This window comes from Heloderma suspectum, chromosome 3, assembly GCF_057233095.1.
Source record: "Heloderma suspectum isolate Gila_16-S chromosome 3, 16-S_ref, whole genome shotgun sequence".
NCBI lineage: Eukaryota > Metazoa > Chordata > Lepidosauria > Squamata > Helodermatidae > Heloderma > Heloderma suspectum.
In genome coordinates, this window is record NC_139460.1 from 324,802,638 (window position 1) to 324,815,834 (window position 13,197).

The 13,197-nt window shown below is 45.9% G+C and overlaps 1 protein-coding gene across 1 annotated transcript in view; it reads right to left on the reverse strand.

Moving 5' to 3' along the window:
• PSMD1 (proteasome 26S subunit, non-ATPase 1) overlaps window positions 1-13,197 on the reverse strand; it is a 135,235-nt gene that overhangs the window by 14,620 nt on the left and 107,418 nt on the right. Inside the window, exon 19 of the mRNA XM_084847736.1 lies at window positions 6,717-6,819. Coding sequence (XP_084703862.1) covers window positions 6,717-6,819 — 103 coding nt within the window. The remainder of the gene's footprint in view (window positions 1-6,716; window positions 6,820-13,197) is intronic.

Consider the following 13,197-nt stretch of genomic DNA (forward strand, 5'->3'; position numbering starts at 1 on the left):
TACCCAAACCTATTCCCTTCTCCCACTCAGCTGGATGCAAAATTATTTCTCTATCCTCCTTTCCCCACCCAGAAACCTCAGATCTTCCAGCATCTGACAAATCCTCTAAGGAGGGGAAGGAAGTCCTGAAGAGTTCACTTCCTCTCACCAACCCAGAAGCAGCTTCAGGATCAGCTTCCATCTTCCTATGGGTTATAAATCTCCGCAACAGAATTAATCCTGCCAGATAAGCAGACCCTGTAATTTCATCCTTGCAAAGCAGAGATCACAGGAGCTCATCAGCTTGATGCAATGCAGAAACGTCCAACTAAAGCCTCACAGAAAGCTTAGGCCCACAGAAAGCATGGGAAGGTGTCCATCTGATTTTCAGTGCTCCAACCCATTTGGCAGATGGAGCTGAAGAAGGACAGAGGCAATCATCTCTTGGCACTGATAAGTCTGGGGCAGAGGTGCTAATCTAGTTAAGATGCAGTCACACTTTGAGCCATTTACAAGGGAGAACTACAGCCCCACAGAAGCACTCCTCCATCACAAGCGGGCACTGGTCACAAGCCTGCCTCTGGGTGCAGTTGTGGGGCTGCCATTGGCCCTAACTTGGCCAGAAGAGTCCAGGAGGTCGTAATTGTACCCTGACCTAGTTTGCACGTAACATCAATTCACAGGTTAAATATCCCAGTGCCCTTGCTCCGGCCACATCAGAGTGAAGGTGAGGCCTCCTGCCCGCTCCCCACTTCTGCTTTGCTAAACAACCCAGGAATGCCTTGTTCCTGGGTTGTTGGTCATGAAGTCGAGGACCGGCACTCAGAGTTTAAACCCATGATTTGTTGTTGGGCTAAAATTCTGGGTTGCTTAACCCTCAACAACCCAGAGTGCCATGTTTGGACATCACGACTAACAAAGTGGTTCACAAAGCAGACCCAAAGCAAAAGTGGACAATGAGTGGGAGGCAGCGCACTCGCTTGCGCTCGGTCCCAACATTAACCCATCCATGGACTGTCATTATGTGTGAACTGGGCCCCTGAGTAACCATTCAGGAAACATCTGACTCTGTAAAGTATATTCAGAAAACAGACATAGTGTGGATGAACCTGATAGAATCACTCTGGATTGCTGAAGATTCTGTGCTCTTTGACCACGAGGAGTGGCATGTGCACGCGCGCGCGCTCTCTCTGTCTCTCTCTCACTCACACACATGCACGCGCGTTAAGTACGTACGTCAATACTTTCTTTAGGCTGCATTCACATACCAAGCCAACAATGCTGAAGCCTACTGTGACTTAGGTTTATGCAAGTATGGAATTTTGTTTTTTTAACATTTACCCTTTAGACTTAAGACTGCCTAAAATCTGGCATTCCTTGAGCAGCTGACCTCATCCCTGAAGTATTGCATTCACACTGCCACAGTTTCTGTTCTCTCTGCATTTCACCCTAAATTTCTCTTGGCTTGTCGGGAGCAGGAAAGGTGTGGGATCTTGTACTATATTGCTACTCATCAGAGAGGAATTCTCTTTCCAGTCAGGATGGATTGGAAAGACAGGGGCTGAGAGAGGTCTTGAAAGTGATCTAAAAAATGGGATCAATTCTCACTCAAGATCAGTTTCTGCCCAATTGGTAAGGAGGGACTTTTCTGTAGACAAACACCCAAGTTCTGCCACTTTAAGCCAAATGCAGCATGTTGACTGACACCAGAACAAATTATGTAACGGAAGCTGGGGATGTATTATTTGACCAAAGAACTTCGAAGGAACTCTGCTCAGAAACAAGGACTGCGTATTTGCCTTCTCTTTTGTTCCCCACATTCAATCTGTTGCCAAATCATGTTGCTTTTCATGGTAAAATAGTGGAAAAATCCACCCATCCCTCTCCTCTTGGCTAGCACCCTTGTCCAGGCTCTGGTTGTTTTCCTCCTTCTTTGCTCTGGCCAGCCCTGGTCACACCTCAGTCCCCTGAAAACTCAGGGGCTAAAACTAGTCACTTCTCCCATCACTCAGACCGTGTGTTGCTCTGCTTTGATTCCTTCACTGGCCAATGAGGGAAAGCCATCTGCACACCCCAACCCACCTGAGAATGCCCCTGGGAAGTATGCTATGCCATGATGCAGCTGTGTTCCCACTGAGCCATTCTTTGGGAAATTAGGGACACTGTCGGACTGCTGATTGCAGCTTTGCTGTTGCCTGAAGCAGCCACAGAGGCTTTTGTTATTAAAGACAAAAAAGGAAAATCATCTGCCACCTTGTCTTATTATGGTAAGCCCCCTTCCCTCAGAAATTAATCATTTCACCCACCCCCAGCCCCAAAAAGCATTCCTTTCTTTGGCATTATTTGGTCACAGCCACATAAATGTCTAGTTACCCTTCCCATAACCTTCTGAGATGGGCTTTGGGTATCAAGTCTCATGAACCTACTGCGGTCTAATCATTCTTTATGGGTGCAAAGAAATGAGACCCCCAAGATCTGAGGTGGTATCACTCCATCCCTCAAACAGAGACTCACGCTTTCCATCAGATGCCAGCTATAAATCATTTTGCTTATGACACTGTAGGGACAGCCCGAGATATGCCTCCAGAGAAGAAAGGTCAACCCACTTCATTCAGAAAGACAGCAACCTGAGCACGTTCAATTTCAGGATGTGTCAGCCTAGTGATTCACGCACGCAATAAAATCCAAAAGGCAGAATCTCATTTGGGTTCCCACATTACTGATGTGCTATCAATGAAATTGCTTCTAACAACTTGAGCTACTAATGAAAACCCCCATTTCAATTGTGACAAAAGACATTAAAAGTGGGGCAGGTAGCAACTGTGTATTTAGTGAAGGAGTTCAATGCGACATTGAAACAGAGGTCTCTTAAGGACTACAGCTGTCCCTTGAAGATGCATTTCTATGTCTGAGGCTGCCATGAATTCAGTAGGGTTACCCTAGGCAAGCCAGTATCCCTTAACCTCAACTGGGGACAATAATAATGCCCTGTCTAACAGGGCTGTCATCAAGATTGCGGAGATAATACACCTGAAGCCCTTTGAATGCTCTAGATCAGCCTTCCCCAACCTGCTGCCCTCCAGATGTTTTGGACCACAACTCCCAGCATTCCCAACGATTACCATGCTGGTTGGGAAGCCCAAAACATCTTGAGGGGACCAGGCTGGGGAAGGCTGCTCTAAGTAAATGTTAAGTATTAGGTATTAACAAAGCCTCCAGGTTCTAGTCTTCCCACTAGCAGCAGACCTCTGTACAAACAGAGCCAGAACAGAGCCTAAAGACTTTGGCTTTTAGTACCTGGAACTGATGCACACCCACCGATGGAGGCAAACACTCCAGAACAAGAGCTTCAAAGATGCAAGGGCACAATGACTCACTGAGGGATGCCAGCTGCAGCACACAAGATGGTTACGAAGCCCTTCTTGCCGTGGCACTAGCTTGAGCTTCAGCCTCCACAGCTCTTTGCCTCAGATAAGGATTTTGTGCAGCAGTAAATGGAACAAAAGAATGAAGAGTAACTCCTTAAGAGCCTCTAGGGGAAGACGCAATCACATGTGGCTATCAACCCAAAGATTCACAGCTTGCATTAGCAGCAGAGCCATTTCTTCCCATCAGTGATGGATGTGGAAGTAGCAGCTTGCCGAACGGCAGCGTGCCTTTGAAGGTTACTGTGAACATGTCCAAGTCTCCGAATGTGTGTGTGCTGCTTAGTTTCTTGTCTGCAATGATTCGTGCCCAAATCTATGCAGGTATTGTAGAATGTGTGTCCAGTTAATGAACTACACCCTACCCACTCCTGAATAAGCACCTGCTTGCCACATATCCCAGAATGCCTCATGCAAGAAGAATGCCATCTGGTCATTCCCCTCCTATTACAACACTGCCTCCCTGGCTGCTGAACTCATCTGCTTGGTGGATAAAACTGACAATAATGAAAACACTCGTATACATCCATTTCACACATTACTTTCAAACACACACACAGAAAGAAGCAATTACAGCTGCATGCACTCCTACATCAGGATCTGTTCAGAGAAAGAGGCATAACAGGTTTGAGAGTGGACTTTTTCAAGCAACTAAGTAAAATCCCCTGAAAATCCATTTGTATTTATTAATTCATACAATCATAGAATAGTACGGTTGGAAGGGGCCTACAAGACCGTCGAGTCCAACCCCCGGCTCAATGCAGGAATCCAAGTCAGAGCATCCCTGAGAGATGGCTGTCCAGCCTCGTCTTGAATGCCTCCAGCATGGGAGAGCCCACCACCTCCCTAGGGAATGGGTTCCATTGTCATATTGCTCTAATAGTCAGGAGGTTTTTCCTGATGCTCAGCTGGAACCTGGCTTCCTGGAACTTGAGCCCATTATTCTGTGTCCTGCACTCTGGGATGATCAAGAAGAGATCCTGGCCTTCCTCTCTGTGACAGCCTTTCAAGTACTTGAAGAGCGCTATCCTGTCTCCCCTCAGTCTTCTCTTCTCCAGGCTAAACATGCCCAGTCCTTTCAGTCTGTCCTCATAGGGCCTTGTTCCCAGTCCCCCGATCATCTTCGTTGCCCTCATCTGAACCTGCTCTAGTTTTTCTGGAGTTCCTTACATTTCTAATCCGCCAAATGCCAGTGTTCTCTGGGCAGATTACAAACAGTTAAACTAAAATGATATATGCTACTGCCTGAAGTAATTCTTTGGTTTTTCTGCCTGGAAATATGGCAATGGCCCAGTTCACACAATCAAACCTATGGGTTGCTTGTGAGCATGTGCAGGCTGGCTCCTGCCTCCTCACCCACGTCATATGTCACAACAGCCAGCCAGAAAGCTGATTCAAAGCAGAAGTGGTGAGTGGGTGGGGGGCGACATGCTCACTCACTCCTGTGTGGCTACACAGGCTGCTTAATGCAGGAATTGGTGTTGTGCGTGAACCAGGTCGACGTCTGCTAAAAGCTGGCCTGTGCATATACCCCACCTTCCCCAGCAGTTCAAGAGCTTCAGAGATGTCACCTGTCACTCTCTGAAGGTCTTCTGTTCCCTCAAAAGACTTTGCCCTTTCCCACTTCCTGCCCCGTATGCTCAGAACTGGCTGTCAGAACACCTGCATGGTACCACTCTTACTTCCTTCAAATCTCTTCTCAAAACCAAACTTTTCCATGAAGACTTTGGCAGAATCGTGCAGTAAGTAAGCCTAAGTATGTGTAACTGAAACGAGTGCAGACCATTTCCCTGTTTACCCTCCCTTCACTTCCTGCCCCCTCCTCTGTTTCCCCTGTGTTGAATTTTAAACTGTAAGCTCCTTGGGATCTGTTGCACACTAAACTGCCATGCACACTGAAGGGTGTCATGCATACTAACATAGGGGTGGGAAACTGTTTTCAGCCCGAGGGTTGGATTCCGTTTGGAGAAACTCTTGGGAGGCACAATCTAGTGGTGGCCAGAGTCAAAGGCAAAAGGGTGGGGCCAAAAATGCAAACGATACCCGCATACTGCAGCTTCAAGCTCTTCCTTCCAAGTAACAAAGCCTCAGGAGAGGTATTTAAACCTTTCAGAATGGGGAAGAAACTGCACAAAAGCCAGGAAACCACCCAACAACCAGCGGTTAGGGGAAAGGGGGTGGGGTCAGGAGAAGAGGGCGTGGTCCTCTGGGAAACCCAAAAGGTCCAGATTCCCCACCTCTGTACTAGCAGAATCATCATCACAGGCTCACTGCCTGTTCTGGATGGGGGCGCACTCCCTCTAAAAGATCAGGTCCGTAGTTTGGGGTGCTCCTAGATCCATCACTGTCACTGGAAGCTCAAGTGGCCGTAGTGGCTCGGAGTGCCTTTTACCAGCTTCGGCTGGTTCATCAGCTGTGGCCTCTCCTGGGCAGGGACAGCTTGGTCACAGTGGTACAGGCATTAGTAACCTCAAGACTGGATTACTGCAATGTGCTCTATGTGGGGCTGCCCTTGAGGCTGCTCCGGAAGCTGGAGCTAGTGGAGAATGCAGCAACTTGGCTGTTGTCGGGAGCTGCCCCTTTTCAGTGTGTAAATCCTCTGCTGAGGGAACCGCACTGGCTGCCTATTCACTACTGGGCCAGGTTCAAGGTATTAGTACTAGTGTACAAAGCCCTAAACAATTTGGGACCAGGATACCTGAGAGAGCGCCTCATTCCTTACCAACCTGCCCGGTCACTGAGGTCATCGGAGGGCATGCTCCTGGTGGTTCCACATGGATCCATGGCCCGGTTGGAGTCCACCAGGAAAAGAGCCTTCAGCATGGCAGTGCCCTCCCTGCGGAACTCCCTGCTTTTGGAGGTCAGGCAAACACCAATGTTGTGTTGCTTTTCGGGGCTTCCTGAAGACATTGTTAATTTGAGAGGCCTTCCCTGAGTGACCAGATGCAGTGTATTAAGTTCAGAATCTGTTCTTTTAAAATATTTTAATTATGGGGTTTTATTCCTTCATCTTGTTGTTCACTGCTCTGAAATCTTTGATGTGGAGCGGTGTGTGTGTGTGTGTATCTCTCTCTCTCTCTCTCTCTCAAATAATAAACAAACAAATCATCATGGTAAAAACACAGAGGAAAATGATGTCAAAGTGCAGGTTCGGTGTGTGAAGTAAAGAAATGAGTCTGGCCAAGAAAAATCTTTGAAAAGGCCTTGTGCAAGTTGGCTTGTTCAGTGTGTTAAACCCACCAGGTGAATGAACTAAATTATATATACATGAATGGTCTGAACACAACAAATAATCACAGCATCAGAAAGTACCTGCATCCAGTATGCCTTGAGCTAGGATTGCTCCAAACTTGGCCATAACATCATCATGTTTATCATTGATGACTTTGGAGTAGAGCTGTCTGAATTGGCTGACCTGAGAGAGAGAGAACGCAAAATTTAAACGTAACTATCGAAAAAAACGACAGAAGACAAAGACAGCATGGTGCAGGGAATCCCAAGCACGAGGCTCAAAAAGCAACACATACAAAAGTAGTTATTTCTATACTATTTTTAAACAAAAGGACTGGTTTATAGTTATCTAGGAAGAGTGGGTGCAAGCACACAAGGGGAAAAAGCATTGTCTGCTATCCGACATGCCTTTTAGTTGTCTAAATATTGAATGTTGGGTATAACGATCCGAGCAAGTGTTTACTCAGAACGGGATGCCATGAATGAGGACAGACAATAAGAGCACATGATGCTTATATGCAGGCAGGAGTGGCCACCATTTCTCTCTTGCCTTCCCATACCAAGGAAATCTGTGTGCGGCAGCCAATAAAGCAAGCCAGTACATTTCTGTACAAGGACAAAAACTATGTTCCTAAAGCAGGATGCGATTCCTCCTGTTACTCAATGCTCCTTATAAATCAAAGCAAATTATGGAAGCCACAAACATGGTTCCTTTCTAAGCCAATTCCTCTGCATGTTTGGAATTGCTTTAGAAGAATGAACGGAGCAGAATTTCCGTAAAAGCTGATGAGGAAAGGAAGCAAGGAAGCTGTCTTACATGCACGTAGTATTTGCTTCGCTGGATGGGCTTGAAATCTCTTTTGTTGGGAAAGAAAAGCCTAAACAAGGAGGATTCTCAAAGCTCCGACTCCAAGTCATCCCATCTAATCCAGGGTGAACTCGCACACAGTGTAGCTCCACAACCTTTTCAAGGAGAAAACACAAACCCAGAGAACACCGGATGGTGGTGGGGAGAGATACTCAGGCATTGGCACTGGTGTCTTCTGCAAAGAGGATAATCTCCTGGGGGGAGACTTGATGGGTCCCCTGTCTCTCAGTAAGCAGAGAGCAGTTCTTCAGTGGTTTGAGGGGCTGCTCCTGGCACTGCTGAAATGCAAGTTCTCCAGCGCGTGTCAGAAACGTAAGCCCACACAGGAGCTGCCTGATACAGAGCCAGCCCCTTGCTCCATCTAGCCCAGTGCTATCAACACTGACTGGCAGCAATGGTTCTCCCGGGTCTCAGGCAGGATTCCTTCCTAGCCCTACCAGGAGATGCTGAGGACTGAACCTGGGACCTTCTGCATGCAAAGCAGACGCTCCGCCACTGAGATATGGACCTCTTCTATTAAAACAGAATACAACAGAGACACTTGTGAGACCTATATCATGCCAATGTGCAAACCATTACAGGCCTGTGCACTAAGAGTTAAGGTACATCTACCTTCCCACTCAGGCCAGAAAATACATCTTGCTTGCCAATTTATGCCATTTCTGGAATCCTGGCAGGGGGAGAGCGGTTTGGTAGAGGAAAGACGGGGGGGGGGGGAGAGAAGGGTTAAGCATCCTCTCCCATATCACATTCTCTGGTGCAGATCCCCTCTCCTGAGACAGCTTTACCTAGATCAAGGGCGGGGGACCTATGGACCTCCAGATGTTGTTGCTGGACTACAATTCCCATAATCCCTGACTAGTGGCCATGCTGGCTAGGGCTAAACAACATCAGGAGGGTCACAGGTCCCCCACCTCTGCCTTAAACTGCCCATCAAAGTTATTATGGCACTCGCTAGTATCTGATGTGTAGTTCTGTCTCAAATATTTAACTTCTACGCCTGTTTGCACATAACAGCAACCCAGAATACAGGTTGAGTATGGGCTGTCATTGAATCGTAGGTTGTCATTACGTGCGAACCCTGCACTATGGTTTAACCATGGGTTCTCTTCTTGGGTTGTTTGTGGTTAACCCATAGTTAAACCAAAGTGCGGGATTCACACTTAATTATAATTTCCTAAGGGCTCAGGGTGGGCACACACTAATTTAAAAGCAAAGTCACACTCGCACACACAGAAGACCCCCCCCCAATCAAAATTTTAAAGGCCCCCTCACTCTATATGCACACACATACACCAACCTTCCCTAACCTGGTGTTCTCCAGATTCATTGAGCCACAGCTCCTATCATCCCCAGCCAGCACAGCCATGATTATGAGAGCTGAAGTCCAACACATCTGGAAGGTACCACATTGGGGAAGGCTGCCCCACACAAACTCAGTCCTAGCTGTTGAATGCCAGCCCCAAAGAGGAACATTTGACAGCAATTTGTGAGCACTGAGGTCCTCACAGTGCCAAATTCTTCCCTTGTTACGAGATTCTGCTCATGTGGGATGGGTGGAACACACACAGGCTTAAAATCTTCCAAGGAAGCAGGAAGTGTTTGGCTTAAGCTTCTTTCAACACTCTGCACAGCAAAAAAGAACATTTCCAATGAGAAAGACAGCAAAAGGCACTGCCGCAAGTCGATGAAAGATTAAAACCAGGTTGCTTTTCACTTGGGGTGCTGCCACCTCATTCCTGCGGCTCCAAAGATTCGTGGGTCCACGTTGTTTATAAGCCCTTGACAGTTGCTATAAACGGTGAAAATTAAGGGGGGAAAGTTGCTAGCCACATGGGCCATGAAGTGGAATTCACACAGTAATCAAATCTTCAGAGAAACAGACCCTGGGCAAGGCAGGGAGACATTCCGCAGATCTGCTCATGTTCATGCTGGCGTCTGCAGTCTGACAGCAAAAGGCCTCTGTGTACGATGGGGCAAAGAGAGCTGGCTGGGCCCCTGCTTGGGGATGGAAGCTATTCAGCACCACCAGTTATACTCAAGCATGGAGCCCAGAGGCTTAGCCACTCTCTACTGGAAGGCAATGAATGTCAATGCCAGAGTCAGTGCGGAGAGCTTTAGCATACTTACCATCTGGATTAAAATGGAGGCCCATATCAAGGCTCTATCAAAGAGGGTTCACATTTAGAACACAGAAAAGAACCATCCATCTCAAAGAAGCACCCCCTTCCATGTCACTGCATGAGTCACTGGAAGGAGGCAAAGCTGGAGCAGCCACTCAGACAGAGATCCAATGGGCAACCTCTTCTGAGAGTGGGTGATTCTGCTGTCTGTCTGCATTAGGAGTGACTGCAGGATCCAATCACACTCAATGCAGAGATGTGTCAGATTTTGACTTCACTCCCTCTTCTCAAGAGCAGGCTGTCTGGAAAGCAGCAAAGCTAAAACAGTGGCGAATCATGCACACAACATAGCAAGCAGTCTCTTCTGCAGGTGGGTCTGTTGGGCTCACCAGAGCATTTATTTAATGCTCTAGTGGTATCATCACGGCATGCAGTTTGCAAATAGGATAACAGGAAGTTGCTTCATGCTGAGCCAGACCACTGGTCCATCTAGTCCAGTATGGTTGGCCCTGACTGGCAGCAATGGTTCTCCAGGGTTTCAGGCAGGGTTTTTTTCAGCCCTAACTAGAGATGTCAGGGATTGAATTTGGAACCTTCTTCATGCAAAGCAGCTGCTCTACCACTGAGCTATGGCCCTTAAATTACTGAGTTAAGTAAATGAGAGGCACAGCTCATTTTTACCACTGAGTGTCAAACTAGATGCCACACACACAGTCAAGTTGCATTACTCCAATGGGCAAACATGCTTCTGGAATTGCAGTCAGGGATGGGGGATTTGAGTAGGGAAATTCTTAAAATATCGACACACACGTGACATTTCGCATTTTTAAAAGGGCTCATTGGCTTTTGATGTTGAGATCAAACAAGAAGGGAAAGTTTGCTAAGAGACTGAGGTCCAACCCATATGGTACTTCTAATCTGTCTCAAACGATCCCACTGGTTGGAGCTGTCCAGTTAAAAGACTTGGTACAAATGAGAAAAAAAATCCCTCTTCTCATTGGCCAGAATGTGTGGTCTTAGGGAAGCCTTACTCTCCCTGGCTTACTTCTAGAGCTGTGAAGGCCCGGGAAAAAACAGACTCCCTCCTACTTCAATTTTTCTAATAAAAAAATGGAGAATTTGAGGGGACATTGAAAGACCCTTCTGAAATATTCTCTTTAGGAATGAGGGAAATGCTTTTTAATACAAGGTTTTACTCACTCAAAATATGTAGTATGAAAATGTGTGACAACCTGCATTATTAGAGAATAATTCCTGTGTGTACCCTACAGTTCAATGTTTGCAGTGTTGTTGTAAAGTTCAACTTGATATCGAATTATGCTACTAGTCCTTAATACGACGTCTGTATGAGATGGTTTCTGTCTAAATAAAACACTTCCATTTGTTTACTACAACGTTTGTGATTTTGATTTCAACCATTATTTTTTCCTATTGTCAGATGGCACTAAGATACATGTGCTTGGGTAACCAAGGAAGCAGCAGTTTGGATCTTTCTCTCTCTCTCTCTGCAGTATGAGATATATTCACAATTTTGCTTGTACAAAATTATAGCATTTTTAATTTTGAGGCTGCAATCCTGTGCATACTTATCTGGGAGTAAGTGGGTCTTACTTCTGAATATACCTGCACTGGATTCTTTTATGTAAACCATCCCGGGGCACGGGGTGTGTGTGTTACCCTAAAGGTCGCTAGAAAAATATTCAAATAAACATTTGCAGGAATTTTCCAAATATTTTAAATAAAGTGTTTGAATAAATTTATGAAAATGTCATGAATAAGCCCAATAGTACAATTTCATATGCTACGATTTCATACACTATGAATAATAGTGTATGATGCATGATATGATGCATATATGTTGTTAAGGCAGTAAAAATAAGTTAAAGTTTGATAAGAAAGTATTGCATATATTTCAGTTCCAGCCCCACCCCTCATTTTCACTTTTTTCTGAAAAAATGGGAAAAACTGTTTGAGCCCATGGATTCAAAGTTTCTGGAAATTTTACATCTCTGTTCATATCCTATAATGGTTTTTTTCCCCCAACATCAATGAAATTGCAGTTCTAAAGTTCTGTGCTGTCATTACCATCTACGCATTAGAGACAAGAAAGCCTTTCTGCCTTCTTGGGACCCCACAAGGAGTGGGGATAGCCAAAGCAACACAGAATCCCCAAAGCTTCAGTTTTGTACTTGATAGGGTTCCAGAAGGAGGTTACCAGGCTACAAGTCAAGCAGCAAAGCTCTGTGTAACTCCAAAAATCCATCTGTCTTTGCAAAACTACCTGCAGCCTGAGCCAATTGAAAGGGCTGGCTCTCCCATGTAGATTCCAGCAAATCTGACATGACCCCCCAAGCTGTGCAATCTGAGAGATTGTTTCAGCCGTACACTCTTTCTGCGTATCTTGGCTCATTCCCAATATAGAACAATATAGAACATGTAAAGAAATCAGAGATGGAAGCCGAGTCAAGTGGTTCAACCCAAGGTAACAGGCCATGTAATTTTTTTCACCACATTCAGCCTTCCATGTGTTTCAAACCTAACCTGACAATACCATTGCTCTAGCAAACAGTTACAGAGCATCTACAAAAAATGTGACCTCTTGCTGCAACCGTCAAATACTCAGGCACCCCAAATCCACAAGCAGGTTTCTTTGCATCCCCACAATTCTGGGGAAGCACAGAAAATCTGCAAAATGTGGTACCGGGCACAGAATTTATTTTCCCAAGTAAACCTGAGATCCTTTAGAAAAGCAAATTTCAAGTCTTATTATATGCTTGAAGCTGTGTGGACAACGCCTGCTGAGAGCTCAGAAGGGTGTCTGGCTATCCAACGGTTTGGGACCAATTCCCTGTATAGCGTCTTTCCCCTCCCCCTTCACAGCTAAAACCAGAATATACAAAATATTACATGGGATAACAAATTCTGCAAAGTGAGAAACATGCATACTATATTAATCTATACCTGTCCCAGAATCCTGCTTTTCTTGGATGTAGAATTAGGATTAACTATTTTGGTGTATGTTTTGGTTTCCTTTAATACAAGGAAAGAATACGCACACTTGGTCTCATATGCCCAAGATTTGCTAGCAAGCACTGATTCTAGTTTCCTGAGAGTGAAAAGTGCACACGTCTCCCACTCCACCAGATCTCTAGCATTTATGGCTATGGAGAAAAGCATGAGTAGCATTTGGCAAAGGGGGGCTCAGCAGCGCTCCCAAAGCCTCACGGCCTCCATGCTTTGCACATTCTCCATTCCCCAAGGCTCCTGATATGGCCAAACGTCTTGCTAAAAAAGAATCGCAAGTCTTTGAAAACTAACCTTAAGTGAAACAAACAGCTTAATGTTGCATTCTATTTTCTTAAGCATATCGCTTGGGTTATGTAAGCACTGATTTTGGATTCCACCTGCACGGAGGGTGTGTATAACGCTCCTTCCCTCTCTCTAGGTATGTGAACAGTAGCAGCAAAACTACCCCTGAGGGATGGCTGCTGATTAAGTAAGGGTGCTCCCCCATTTTGAACATGGCTTGTGAGTCCTACTGGCCCTGCATATGCCCAGAGAGAAAATCCAA